Source organism: Dendropsophus ebraccatus, chromosome 6 (genome assembly GCF_027789765.1).
Source record: "Dendropsophus ebraccatus isolate aDenEbr1 chromosome 6, aDenEbr1.pat, whole genome shotgun sequence".
In the NCBI taxonomy this organism is placed as follows: Eukaryota; Metazoa; Chordata; class Amphibia; order Anura; family Hylidae; genus Dendropsophus; species Dendropsophus ebraccatus.
The window spans coordinates 68,232,225-68,246,963 of NC_091459.1; the positions used below are offsets into that span (position 1 = coordinate 68,232,225).

General features: G+C 44.5%; 1 protein-coding gene across 1 annotated transcript; it reads right to left on the bottom strand.

Annotated features, from left to right (window-relative positions):
* Nucleotides 1–12,492: 12,492 nt before the first annotated feature.
* LOC138795215 (zinc finger BED domain-containing protein 5-like) lies at nt 12,493–14,382 on the bottom strand. Its single transcript, XM_069974211.1, has one exon. The coding sequence runs from the start codon at nt 14,380–14,382 to the stop codon at nt 12,493–12,495; it is 1,890 nt and encodes a 629-aa protein (XP_069830312.1).
* Nucleotides 14,383–14,739: the final 357 nt, after the last annotated feature.

The following is a 14,739-nucleotide window of genomic DNA, read 5'->3' on the forward strand; positions in this document are numbered from 1 at the left end:
CACTTTATTGTGAATAACCTGGTCCTCTCCTATCAATCTCCTGGTGATAACTCCCTGTAGCACATGAAGCGCTGAAGATTAAAGTAATTTTCTGGTTCAATGTTTTTATTAGAATTTTAAACATTTTTATAGAAGGAACATACAGCACAAACATAAGTGCCAACAAATATCATAAACATGTCGAAGCATGGACGGGAGAAAGTGGATAAAAGACTACAGGAACAAAAACATAACCAAAGGATGTGGAGTGCATGGATAAAGACTTGAACCAGCAGTCCTTGGAATGGTAGATTGGAGATAATTAAAGGGGTTTTCCAGCGCTACAAAAACATGGCCACTTTCCCCCTACTGTCCTCTCCAGTTCAGGTGTGGTTTGCAATTAAGCTCCATTTACTTCAATGGAACTGAGTTTCAAAACCCCACCCAAACTGGAGACAACAGTAGGGGGAAAGTGGCCATGTTTTTGTAGGGCTGGATAACCCCTTGGGTGCTGGGTTCACACTATGTATATTTCAGGCAGTATTTGGTCCTCATGTCAGGTCCTCATAGCAACCAAAACCAGGAGTGGATTGAAAACACAGAAAGGATCTGTTCACACAATGTTGAAATTGAGTGGATGGCCGCCATATAACAGTAAATAACGGCCATTATTTCAATACCACAGCCGTTGTTTTAAAATAACAGCAAATATTTGCCATTAAATGACGGCCATCCACTCAATTACAACATTATGTGAACAGAGCCTTTCTGTGTTTTCAATCCACTCCTGGTTTTGGTTGCTATACAGCCTCACAAATACAGCCTCAAATATACATAGTGTGAACCCAGCTTAAAGCACCAAAACAATCAATGTCCAAGAGCATGAAGAAATGTCTGAAAGCACACCTTAGAGCCAGTTTACACGGAGTAAAACTGGCCAAATTCTCCGCCACGGAAACCCACCAGCCTCTGTGTCATACTGGTAGTCTATGGGAGGCTTGCGTGCCTTCTCACTCCGCGTGGAAGAATGGACATGTCCATTCCCCGGAGGCTGGCGGGATTACATGGCGGAAAATTCCACCAGTTTTACTCCATGTAAACTCAGCCTTACAGTGACAGTTATGGTCATTACAAGAACTCTAGATCCACCCCTCAAGCTACTTGCAGGTACAATAAGGTGAATCTGCTCATAGCCCCCATTTACAAGCAAAAGACTGAGGGGAAGATTTATCAAACCTGGTGTAAAGTGAGACTGGCTCAGTTGCCCCTAGCAACCAATGAGATTCCACCTTTCATTCCTCACAGATTCTTTTGAAAATGAAAGCTGATTGGTTGCTAGGGGCAACTGAGCCAGTTTCACTTTACACCATGTTTGATAAATCTCCCTCGGAGTGTAACCAGACCCATATGCAAGGGCCATCTCAAACTCATATAAAGAATTAATAGCTTCTACATATTCCTTATTGGAGGGGAGTGTGCAGGATTTCCAGTATCTAGCCAAAACTATTTTGGCGTGTATGAATAAGAGACAAGCTAAAGGCCTAATATTTGGGGGAAGGGAATGGAGTGGGTGTTGAGAAAAAGGAGAACCATACAAAGTTCTACGGGTATTGCCACTTGGAGTTCTCTGTGTATAATCCTAAAGCAAGAATCCCAGTAAGGCTGAACCTCCCGACATTGCCCTAACAAGTCATATAAAGTACCGCATTCACCACATTTCCTCCAACATCTATTTGGGGCCCCATCATGTGGGCCAATTTTGCTGGGGTCCGTTCGGCAGATGATGCAGTTATTGTCCTAAAAAACTACTTTTAAACTTGCAGCCCTGTGTCAAATCGGCGTGGCCTAGAGTGTGTGTGCCCAAGCCTTGCATTGGAACTCCTGTTCTGGTGCTGGACATTTGTTTTCTCCATTTTAGCAAATCTGGTGCAATACTCTGTACCATTATAGTCTATGGCCCTGTATTCTCAAAGCAGGCTGTTAGTGAGACGGGACCCGGAGACTGAAGCAGGAGTATGTTGAGGGATTGTGGGCACGTAAGCATTGGCTGTTTATTATTTTTAACCCCACAGCAGTTAAACAAGGCCATCACTACATTATCACAACAGAATGAAAATCCGCTGCAAGAATGCAGGGCCATAGACTATAATGGTACAATGATCCGCTGCAAAACTTGTCCCAACAATCCCACAGGAGTTCTCATCTGCTGTGACATCTGCATTCTTGCTGGACTTGGGATGTGCAGAAAAAGCATAACTAATGGTGCTACACTATTTATGAAAATCCCATGGCCACTATGGAAGCTACAACAAAGTGTGTTACACAGCCCCTTCAGCTGTTTTTGACATCCAAACCATCAGTGTCCACCACAAGCAGGCCACATATAGAGGTGAGATCCATATCTTTTAGACAATTATGGTATTCCATAAATGTCACCTTAAAGTGACTGTACCACCAGGCCCAGGCTGAAGCACTGGAGGCGGGCCGACCCACCCTTAGTGGGAGGAAACCCCCGCCCCTCTATGATAGGGTTCCATTGATTCTAATGGAGTCACGTCATGGAGGGGCTGGGGTTTCTTCCCACTGGGGGTGGGTCGGCCCGCCTCCAGTGCTTCAGCCTGGGCCTGGTGGTACAGTCACTTTAAAGTGTCACTGTCGTGAATTTTTTTTTTGCAGAAATCAATAGTCCAGGCGATTTTAAGAAACTTTGTAATTGGGTTTATTATCCGAAAAATGCATTTTTATCATGAAAAAGCAGTTTGAAGCTCTCCCCCCTGTCTTCATTGTTCTCCTATGGAGAGAGCTAAAGAAAAGACCAAAACAGGACAACAAAGAGTTAATCTACAAATCCCTCACCTGATATCTCTTGGGACCATCACCAGTGACCTGTGTGAGCTCGGATTACAGCTGTCACCCAGCTCCGTGCCTGTAATCCTCTGTTATCTGCTTTCTGCTGCCGGCTAACTCCCTCCTTCCTCCTCCCCCCTCCCCTCTCCCTAGAACAGACAGGGGACGTCTCCTGCAACAAGTCACAATTTTCAGATTTTTCAGAGTGGATGAAAAAGAGGAAGGAGGGGGGGACCTGGGAAAAGGCTTTTTACATGCAGATAATGGCAGATTTGGCTAATAAACCCAATTACAAAGTTTCTTAAAATCGCCTGGACTATTGATTTCTGCAAAAAAAAAAAATACGACAGTGACTCTTTAAGGGTAGCTTCACATGTAAAGGATCCGCAGCGCATTTCACACTGTGATTTGCAGCGAAATCCGCTGCGGATCCTGGTATAGTGAAGTTCAATGGGGTCACATATCCACAGCGGAATTTTTATTCCACTGCTGATATGTGACCCGGCACCTTTAACCCCTGGCCGCCCGTAGCCCTGGCCTGGAGCATACATACCGCTGCGGGTATGTGACCCCATAGAATTTCACTATACCAGGATTGGCAGCGGATTTCGGATCCGGTGGATCCAGTACGTGTTAAGGCACCCCAAGGGTGGGTTCACACGTACTGTATCCTCAGTGGATTTCACGCTTGATTTGCAGCAAAATACGCTGCGGATATCTTTCCTGTCAGTTTCAATGCGATTACATACTCGCAGCGGGATTGTCATGTTAACCCCCCTGCCACCCGGAACATACTTTACCTGATCCTCGCTCCGGCTGCATCTGAGGCTCCTGGCTCCCAGAGGTCCCGCCCAGCCAATCAGTGACTGCGGCGAGGCTTTGCACTGATTGGCTGAGCAGGACCTACGGGAGCCTGAAATGCACAGACAGGATCCACAGCAGACCTGCAGCAGATTTGATGCTGTCTTCACTTATTCAGTCAAATCTGTGGCTCTGCATCATCAAATCTGCTTCGGATTCTGTACGTGTAAAGCTACCCTGAAACTGACAGGGAAGGTATTCGCAGCGGATTTTGCTGCAAACTCGCAGCATGAAATCCACTGCGGATACGGTACGTGTGAATCCACCCTCAAAGAGAGTCTGTTAACAATTTTTAGATATATGTACAAAAGTCGTGAAGGGGAGAGGGATGATACCTGGTGTCTTGATTATGCCACTAGCATGATTGCAAAAAATGTTAGACATCCCGGCTGCCATGGATAATCAGGAGGAGCACTTAAAGGGGTTGTCCAGCGGGAAAAAAAATTAAAATCAACTGGTGTCAGAAAGTTATATAGATTTGTACATTACTTCTATTTAAAAATCTAAAGTCTTCCCATAATTATAAGCTACTATATGTCCTGCAGGAAGTGTTGTTTTATTTACATTCAGATACAGTGCTCTTTGCTTACATTTCTGGCTGAGACAGGAACTGTCCTGAGCAGGAGAGGTTTTCTATAGGGATTTGTTACTGCTCTGGACAGTTCCTGTCTCGGCCAGAGATGTGAGTATAAAGCACTGTGTCAGACTGTAAATAAAACATTTCCTGCAGGACATATAGTGGCTTATAAGTATGGGAAGACTTGAGATTTTTAAATAGAAGTAAATACAAATCTGTATAACTTTCTGACACCAGTTGATTTGAAAGAACTTTTTTTTTTTAGCTGGACAACCCCTTTAAGCCTAAACTTTTTGTAATAAGAGCGGCATTCTTATTGGAGGCCAGAGGAACTCCATATTCTGAACAAGAAGAATCTTCCTCCTGGGCACTTCTCTTGGATGTAGATGGGAGATAAAACATTTTTGTCAGTCATGCAACTTGTATGACAGACATCCGGTATCATTACACTCCCTGCCTTAAACTCTTTATAAGCTTGACAGCAGCTGACAGATTCCCTGTAATGTCTCTCAAGCAACTGTAAAAACTCTTGAAATAATAAAGAGAATACGTGCAGTGGAATTTCTTTTGAGCTGAGCTAAAAGTAGCTCTTTTGATTGACGGATAACCTTAGAAGTCTGGTGTGTCCTATTTGCTTGCTATGATTATTACAGGGCTGCACACCCATGATTGTAGGCATTACACCAATCTTAAATTGGCCATAACTATAAGATATGACATAAGATAAAGGGCATTGGCTAACAATTCTATGAGTATATTGAGCTTTCAACTGTCCTTTGCCCCTTTCTGTGGCTCCTGCCCTCAAATTGACATAGATGAATTACTGTCAAGTCAAGGATGGCATCAGCACCCAGCAAACCTAAGCCTGATGGGAATAGCAAAATATGACTCAAGGTGGCCATACACCTAAGGCTATGTACACACACAGTATTTTGGTCAGTATTTTGCATCCAAAACCAGGAGTGGATTGAAAACACAGAAAGGCTATGTCCACAAACTGTTCAAATTTAGTGGATGGCCGCCATTTAACCCCTTAAGGACAGAGCCTGAAATGGCCTTAATGACAGAGACAAATTTTATGAATATGACCAGTGTCACTTTATTCATTAATAACTTCGGGATGCTTTTACCTATCCGGCTGATTCTGAGATTGTTTTCTCGTGACATATTGTACTTTACATTTCTGGTAAATTGGAGTCGATACTCATAACAAATCTTTATGAAAAAAAACCAAATAATGTGAAAAAATGTGAAAAAAAGCATTTTTCCAACTTTGAAACTTTTTTGCGTATACAGAAAGTGGTTATACCACATAAATTATATATTAAATAGCATTAGCAACATGTCTACTTTATGTTGGCGGCATTTATTAAACTATCTTAAATTTTTTTTAGACGATAGGAAGCTTAAAACATTAGCAGCAAATTTCCAAATTTTCAGTAAAATTTCAAAATCAGATATTTTTAGGGACCTGTTCAGGTATAAAGTGTATTTGAGGGGCCTGTATGTTAGAAAGCACCACAAAGCACCCCATTTCAGAAACTGCACCCCCCAAACTCTGCAAAAGCATATCCAGAAAGTGTTTTAACCCTTTAGGGGAGTCACAGAAATAAAAGCTAAGTGTGTAAGGAATTTTGAAAATTTTTATTTTCTGTGCAGAGATTTTATTGTAATCCAATATTTTTCATAATTATAAACCTATTACCAGAGAAATGCACCCCAATAATTATTGTCCCGTTTCTGCAGTTTATAGAAATACCCCATATGTGGCCCTATTGCGCTATTTGACGCAACCACAAGCCTCAGATATAAAGGAGCGCCTAGTGAATTTCAACGCCTCCGTTATATTTGGTCATTTTTGACTGTACCACTTCAGGTTGGCAGAGGCTCTGGGATGCCAAAACCTAAAAAACACCCCTAAAGGGACACCATTTAGAAAACTACACCCCTCAAGGAATGTAACAAGGGGTGCGGTGAGCATTTGGACCCCACAGGTGCTTCACAGATTTTCCGAACAATATGGCGTGAAAAAAGAAAAATTTATTTTTTACACTAAAACGTTGTTCTAGCCTTCAATTTTTCATTTTCTTAAAGGGATGAGGCAAAAAAAGACACAAAATGTGTAGCGCAGTTTCTCCCGAGTACGGAAATACCCCACATGTGGCGATAAAGTGCCAAGGGGGCGCAGGACGAGCCTCCAAAGGGAAGGAGCGCCAATTGGCTTGGAAGCCGAATTTCACTGAAAAGGATTTCAAGGGCCATGTCGCATTTACAGAGCCCTCGTGCTGCCAAGACACTGGAAACCCCCCACAAGTGACCCCATTCTGGAAACTACACCCCTCAAGGAATCTAACAAGGGGGGCAGTGAGCATATGGACCCCACTGGTGACGGGCACAAATGTGGAACAATGTGACGTAAAAGTAAAAAATTTCATTTTTTCACTTTCATGGCACAAATGTGCCCATCATCAAGGGGTCCATATCCTCACTGCACCCCTTGTTAGATTCCCTAAGGGGTGCAGTTTCCAGAATGGGGTCACTTGTGGGGGGTTTCCAGTGTTTTGGCAGCACGAGGGCTCTGTAAATGCGACATGGCGTTCATTATCCATTCTAGCCAAATCCAACCTCCAAAATCCAAATGGCGCTCCTTCCCTTGGGAGGCTTGCCCTGCGCCCACATGGCGCTTTATGTCCACCTGTGGGGTATTTACGGACTCGGGGGGAAATTGCTCTACACATTTTGTTTTTTTCCCTCTTTTAACCCCTTGTGAAAATGATAAATTCAAGGCTAAACCAACATTATAGTGTAAAAAATGTAATATTTCATTTTCACGCCACATTGTTCCACATTTGTGCCCGTCACCAGTGGGGTCCATATGCTCACTACACCCCTTGTTACATTCCCTGAGGGGTGCAGTTTCCATAATGGGGTCACTTGTGGGGGGTTTCAACTGTTGGCAACACAGGGGCCTTTTGAATGCAACATGGCCCCTCGAAATCCATTCCATCCAAATCCAGCCTTCAAAAACCAAATGGCGCTCCGTCCCTTCGGAGGCTTACCCTGCACCCGAATGGCGCTTTATGTCCACATGTGGGGTATTTCCGTACTCAGGGGAAATTGCGCTACACATTAAATGTTTATCTTTTAACCCCTTGTGAAAATGAAAAAATCATGACAAGATTAATGATTTAGAGTAAAAATTTTACAAAAATTACACTAAATGTTAGTCTAGCCTTGATTTTTTTCCATTTCCACAAGGGGTTAAAAAAGAAAATGAACACAAAACATGTAGGGTAGTTTCCCCTGAGTACGAAAATACCCCACATGTGGGCATAATGTGCCATATGGGCACAGGGCAAGTCACCAAAGGGACAGAGCGCCATTTAGAGGCTGGAATGGAGGATGGAGGCCATGTCGCAATTACAAAAGCTCCTGTGCTGCCAGGACAGTAGAAACCCCCGACAAGTGACCCCATTCTGGAAACTACACCCCATAAGGAATCTAACAAGGGATGCAGTGAGCATATGGACCCCACTGGTGACGGGCACTTACGTAGAACATGTGCCGAGAAAATAAAAAATACAATTTTTTTCATTTTCACGTCCCAAATGTGGCCGTCACCAGGGGGCCATATCCCCTATGCCCCCCTTGTTAGATTCCTTATCCGGTGTAGTTTCCAGAATGGGGTCACTTGTGGGGGGTTTCTACTGTCCTGGCCGCACAGAGGCTTTGTAATTGCATCATGGCATCCTCTAATGGGAATGGTGGCCATACCTACTTAGCTGGGGAAAAGGGACAATTCTAATTTATTTGGGGGTATTAGGCCAATTATTAGTTTATAAGGTTGAAAATGACAGGTGTCCATCAAACTCAACCTGTGTTGATCCAGAGGAAGGCAAAAACCCCTCGTGAGGCAGACGACAGTAGCCTCATCACAGGGGAAAAATTCCTTCCCGACTCCATAATGGCGATCAGAATAATCCCCGGATCAACGTGACCCTTGAAATAGGAATAAGGGACAGAATTTAGAAAATGTAGAACCCCAATGACGTGTGGTGTGCCTTGGAGCGATCCAGTATGCAGAGGCCGGGGGGATCAGGACAGGTGTCACACTGGTAAATGGTGTCCTTCCTGATCCCCCTGTTACGCCACACTCTGCACTTCTTCTGGGGTCTCCCTTTCTCCAGTGTGGGGGACGTCACCTGGAAAATGTTGTCCTGGTGAGATACGGGGTCCCTCATATCCAGAAGTGCTGGGTCCGCTCCATGGCTGCTAAATATTAGGGTTCTATTACTACTTCTGATATTTTCGGATCGTGCCGCAAGCTACAGTAGCTCAGGCAGCGAGGGACCGGAAGAGGGGGTGCTGGTATAAAAGTTATCCCCGTACGGGTGGTAACCTTTATCCAGCAGTGGGAAGATCAGTTCCCGGACGATCTTCCCACTTGTTCCGAGGATGGGGGGGGGAGGGGGCATCTGGGGGCTGCATTCGGGTGTCCCTTCCTACATACACTCTAAGGGTACGTGCACACTGCGGAATCGCGACAGATAACCCTTCGTGCATTCCGCAGTTGGCACCCGCCGGCGGACTGATGCAGGCGCACGTCTCCACACGTGTCATAGACTCCATTCTATGCATGGGCGAATTCCGCTCCCCGTCCAACGTGTTCATTCTTTGGACGGACGATGGAATCCGCCCATGCATCACATGGAGTCTATAACACGGGCGGAGACGCACGCCCGCATCAGTCCGCCGGTGGGTGCCAGCTGCGGAATGCACAAAGGGTTATCCTTTGCCATTCCGCAGTGTGCACGTACCCTAAATCTGTAAGTGTACCCTGAGGTACTCTCACAGAGTTTGTAGAATTTCACTCCATACCGTCATCTCTTATTGGGACGGTACTGGCGGAAAAGACGTGTCTGGGGGGGCAGCGTACGCTATGCTACCCCCAGACACGTCACTGGATGATGAGGATGATGAGGATGAATGGAGGAAAGAAGGACCCCCCCATTCATCCTCACTGGCTGTTTCGGTGTCGGAGGCAATAATAACGTATCCCTCTGACGCCGAAAACACCCTGGGGGCCATCTTTATACGGGGATTGGTATATGGGGTATGTAGTGGTGTAGTGTCAAACTTTATTCAATGTAGTGTGTTGTAATGTAGTGTTTTTTACGTGTGTTTTTTTACAGTAAGTATATAAAAAAAAAAACTACGCCAACAAAGGAGTTGCTGATAAATGCCGCACTTATGTGCGACACTTATAAGCAGACCGTGGCAGTAGAATATAAAAAAAACACCCTACGCCAAAAAGGAGGAGTTGCTGATTAGCAGCGCACTTTCGTGCGATGCTGATCAACACTCAGCGGCGATAGGGTGCGGAAAATAGAAAAAAAAAAATTGAAAAAAAACCCAAAACTTTTTCTACATTCTGAACATCCCTGTAGCTGCTGATAAGTGTATTACACATATCAGCCGCTAGAGGGCAGCAGAGCGCAAAATACGGAAAAAGCCGACACTGGAGCCGAAAATAGCCGAGAGAAGCCGAACGTGACGTCACGGAGGAAGCCGAAGACCCGAACGAACACGAGGTCGCCGCGAACCCGGAAGACGCAGATCAGGAGCCCGGGACAGGTGAGTAATGTACAAATACCTGCTCTGGACCCCTCGGCTACCTAGCCGAGGGGTCCAGGGCAGGTATTTACTATTTTGTGGGACTCTGATCACCGTGCCACCGGCCCGATCGTCGTGAACGGCCGGCCGGTACCGGACAGCCGTTCACGGCGATCGGGCCGGTGGCACGGTGACCACCATTTTTACAGTCCTCGGACAGCACCTACCGCCATTTTTTTCTGGGTCATCGGGTCACCGATGACCCGGAAAGGTTCCGATCGCCGCTATTGGCTGATCTGAATTGATCAGCCTATAGCGGCGATCGTAAGCACGGGGGGTGTTAACCACCCCCCCGTGCCGTGAAGCTAAGATGGCCTGCTATGATTTATAGCAGGCCATCTTCCCCGATCGCTGTGTGCGAACACGCAGCGATCGGGGAAACATCGGGCGTAAATTTACGCCCTGATGCGCCAAGTACCAAGGCGCGAGGGCGTAAGTTTACGCCCGATGTCGTTAAGGGGTTAATGGCAAATGATGGCCGTTATTTCATATGTTCATTGTTTCATAGTTTTAAAATATCTTCAACTATTCGCAAATAAATGACAACTATCCACTCAAATTCAACAGTGTGAGAACATAACCTTTCTGTGTTTTCAATCCACTCCTGGTTTTGGTTACAAAATACTGAGCAAAAATACTGTGTGGGAACATACTATAGCCTTAGGTTGGTGCATTTTGGCTCCAAAAATGTAAATTAATGTATCCTTTCCAGGCATGATGGTAACTGTAGTCTTGCAATAGCTGGAGGGCTGCAGGTTTGACATCTGTGATCTACATGTTGCGCCACATTTGCCACTAGGCACTCGTGGCCCGATGCCTAGGGCGGCCCCCTGCGGGGGGGGGGGGGGGGGGGGGTGGCACCTTGAGGGGGTAAAAATTTTTTTTTTACCCCATGGTCTCCAGTGAGTGGGCGGGGCCATGAACGTCAGGGTTAAGCCATGGTCGCCGTGGGAGATGGTGTGGAGCGTTGACGGCTCTTCCTTCACTGATGGAGCAGGCAGCACAGCTCACAGCTTCCCTGCTCCTCCCTGCTCCCTGCAAGTAGCTGCCCTGGAAGAGAGGACAGACCGCCCCCTCCTGCCTGGTCTGAAGGAGACCACCACCATCTGCCATGGCCTAGGTAAGGAAAATGCAGGGGGTTGCAGGTGACAGGGGGTGGGGCCAAAGTTGCAGAGGCGGAGTCTCGCAGGGCTGGGGGCATCCACTAGGCCTAAACAGTATCTGGGTATCTGGGTGGGATCTTTATTATGAAATATACAGTGTCCCCTCTCCCCTGCACCATGGCCTAGCAAGCAGTATTGTGAGGGGGGAGGGGATCCTGTACCCCTTCCCATGTACTTTTCAGGGTCCAGGCACTGAACAGTACATTGGGGGGGGGGGGGGGGGGGGTCTTCAGCAGAAAGCAGCATCTCAGATCTAAGGGAAGGAAGCTGAATGGATAATAACAATTATGGAATGAATTGTTAGTCTCAGCATGGGCAGCAATATATGAAAAGTTATGTTTGAGTAGAATAACCCTTTAAGGACTGCATATTATGTTGACATTTCCACTGTACTATTAGCTAAAACAACACAAAAATATTGAGCTGTTTGGCTAATGGAGCCTAACAAGAAACAGAGGATTCATCTCATTTCGTCTTTCTCACTCGTGACTTGCAAAAAGATGTCAGTGACTAGTGGTCCATCAGTCACTTGGTAGAAAAAGCAAGGAACGGCGGGGGGAACACTTCCCTGATGAATTCATAACTATGAGTCTGCGCTATTGTTTGTTTTTCTCCATTAGACAAAGAGCACAATATATGTTGTACCAGTATTATAGTGAACGAGTCTCTGTAATGTGACAGATCCGCAATAAAGAACTTTATCTGATGAGGCAATGACATGCCTTTTAAATTGATCCTTCACATCATACTGGTTCATATGAACTGCGGAATCAACCTAAATTCTCTTTTCTGCCCAAAAATTTTTGACATGATCTAAAGGCCCTAAACATATCTAATCATTACATGATGGTTCAGTTGTTGAATTATGAATAAATGCTGACAGCTGATGAGTACAAAGGCTCCATGTCAGTGCAGCCCTGCCCACATGATTATCAAGAGTGCTTCACAGTGGGGTCGGAGCTCTGTGACATTGGCAGTGGCAGGAAAGCAAGGAAGGTAAGTATTGTTTTTTTTTAATTTATAGCACCTGCCTGAGCACAAATGGAAAACAACATACTCCGCAGGACCCCCAATTTATTCCTGTACAAAATATGGTAAAATATGCTGTATTACACAAGTGTACTCTTGTCCACATGCTCAAGTTCCCTAGTGGGACCAAAACAATCTAATAAAGACTAGAATTTCCAAATGTATACCAATTGATGGCATCTATCCTACATAGACTCCCATTGTAAAAACATATATAGCAGGGGTACTCAACAACTTTTAGTGAAGGTCCACTTACCGGAGTCTATTGTTAGGTGAAGGTCCGAGCTGAACATCAGTAGGAAACGTGTTTTAATAACTTTTCACAAACGTTGTAGAACTATTTACAAACAGAGTTGATGCTTCTTAGTGGGAGAACTGGCATTTTTTCTCTCTCACCAGTCCTTTGAAATTAGGTACAAAGGGGGTGACTGCCATTCGAACAGATTGATGCAAATGCTCATCTGTGATCTGAGTGCGGTACTTGTTCTTCACCAGATTCATTGTGGAGAATGCAGATTTGCATGTATATGTAGAACCAAACATAGTAAGAACACTGACTGCAATTTTTTGTAGCAGGGGGTATTTAGCTGGGATAACAAGTTTTGTCCAGAATGTAATTGAGTCACAGTCATTAAACTGAGCTTTCAGAGCTGCATCTTCTTGCAGATCAATTATTTCAATCTGTAGAGTAGCTGAACTTGCCCATGTAAAAGAATCATGGGCCTCAGCAGCAAACTGGCCAACATTTTTAACCAGATAAGGATTTTTAATGCACAGCAATATTTCCTGTCCAATTGTGAAATCTTGGAATCTACTTTGAAAATTGTCAATAAGATTCTGCATAAAGCCCCCATGGTTACAGAAAACACTTTCTTTGGTGTTTGCTTCTTGGATATGTTCCTTAAGCTTTGGAAAATGAAGCAAGGTCTCTTGCATATCACAATAGAAAAGCTGTAATTTCCTCTGAAAAGCCCTCACTGCTTCCATCAGGTCGAATATAGTTTGATTTTTGCCCTGCAGTTTTACATTTAAATCATTTAAATGGCCCGTAATATCAGCTAGAAAAGCAACAATTTCCATGCTGTCTTTGTTACGGAGAAATGTCAAATATTCTTTTGCTTTTTCAGTCTTCTGTTCAGCTAAAAATGTCTCCAGCTCATTCCGAATGCTCCAGAAGCGTTCTAAGACTTTTCCCTTACTAAGCCATCGGACATTGTTGTGGACAAGTAGATCACTAAATGCAGCATTGACCTCAGAGAGAAAATCTTTAAGCAGACGATGCTGAAGTGCTGAAGGAGCCCGGAGAAAATTAATCAACTTCATAACATTTTCCATAATATTTGCATATTTTTCCCCCAAATTGGCACACAAGATAGACTGGTGTATAATACAGTGATAGGAGATCAAGCTAGGATTGAGTACTTTGAGGCGGGCCACCAGCCCTTTCTCTTTTCCTATCATAGCAGGAGCTCCATCGGTTGCAACTGAAATCACAGAATCCAAGTTGATGCCCCTGTCTTTCAGGATTTTTGTTATTGCTTCAAAGATATCTTCCCCTCTTGTATGGGTGTGAAGTGCAGTCATGCCAAGCAGATCCTCACAAAAAACATTTTGTGTCTTATCATAAAACCTTACAAATACCATGAGCTGGGCATTATCAGTGGCATCACAGGATTCATCCACAGCTAAGGAAATACAATCTGCCATTTTAACTTTAAGCTGAAGCTGCGAGAGCAGATCTTCCGAAATTATTTCAGTTTGGCGTGCTGCCGTAGAATCAGATAAGGGAATTTGTTTTATTTTCCCCTGAAATTCTTCTCTCTGTTTGCCTTCAAACATGGTGCCTACAACTTCGACCATACATTCCTTAACTACCTCTGCATCCGAAAATGGTTTCTTGTGTTTACCTAAAATCCAAGCAACCCTCAGTGATGCTTCTGTCGTTTTTTCCTGTTGGGATAGAGAGCTGACAAGCCGCTTTGTAGATGCTTCATATGAAGCAGTCAAGGAACTAATTTTTTTTGCCCGTATCTCCGAATTTAGAGGGTAATTCTGTTCAAAACTTCTATGTTTTGTTTCATAATGTCTTTTTACATTACTACTCTTTATCAGGGCCACTGTTTCATTGCATATTAAACACAGTGGCTTTGGCTGAGCTGCATTCGTGAGAATAAAACAGTATTTATCTGTCCATTCAGATTTAAAATCTCGATTTTCTGAATCTACTTTTCTTTTTTTTAAAGCACTAGCCATGGCTTATTACATGTTGCAGGGGCTTGACTTTGCTAGCCAATTATGGACCTCTAGCCTACCAAGCCACAAATAGGGGTGACTGAGCAAAATTGTCCGTCTGACAACACTGTGCTATGCTGCAATTTCCTCTGACCACACTGTGCTATGCTGCAGTTTATTCTGACAACACTGTGCTATTCTGCTGCTCTGCTGATAGATATGGCCTAAAAAAAATAATTGATTATTATTTTTAACTTTAGTTTCTCTCACACAACCAATCTCATCCCCGGCTTGCTTCACTGACACTTCATACTCATCAATCCCAGTATAAAATGGCACCTTCTCGTTATGCCTGTGTAGCTCTCCCAGCCATTGCCT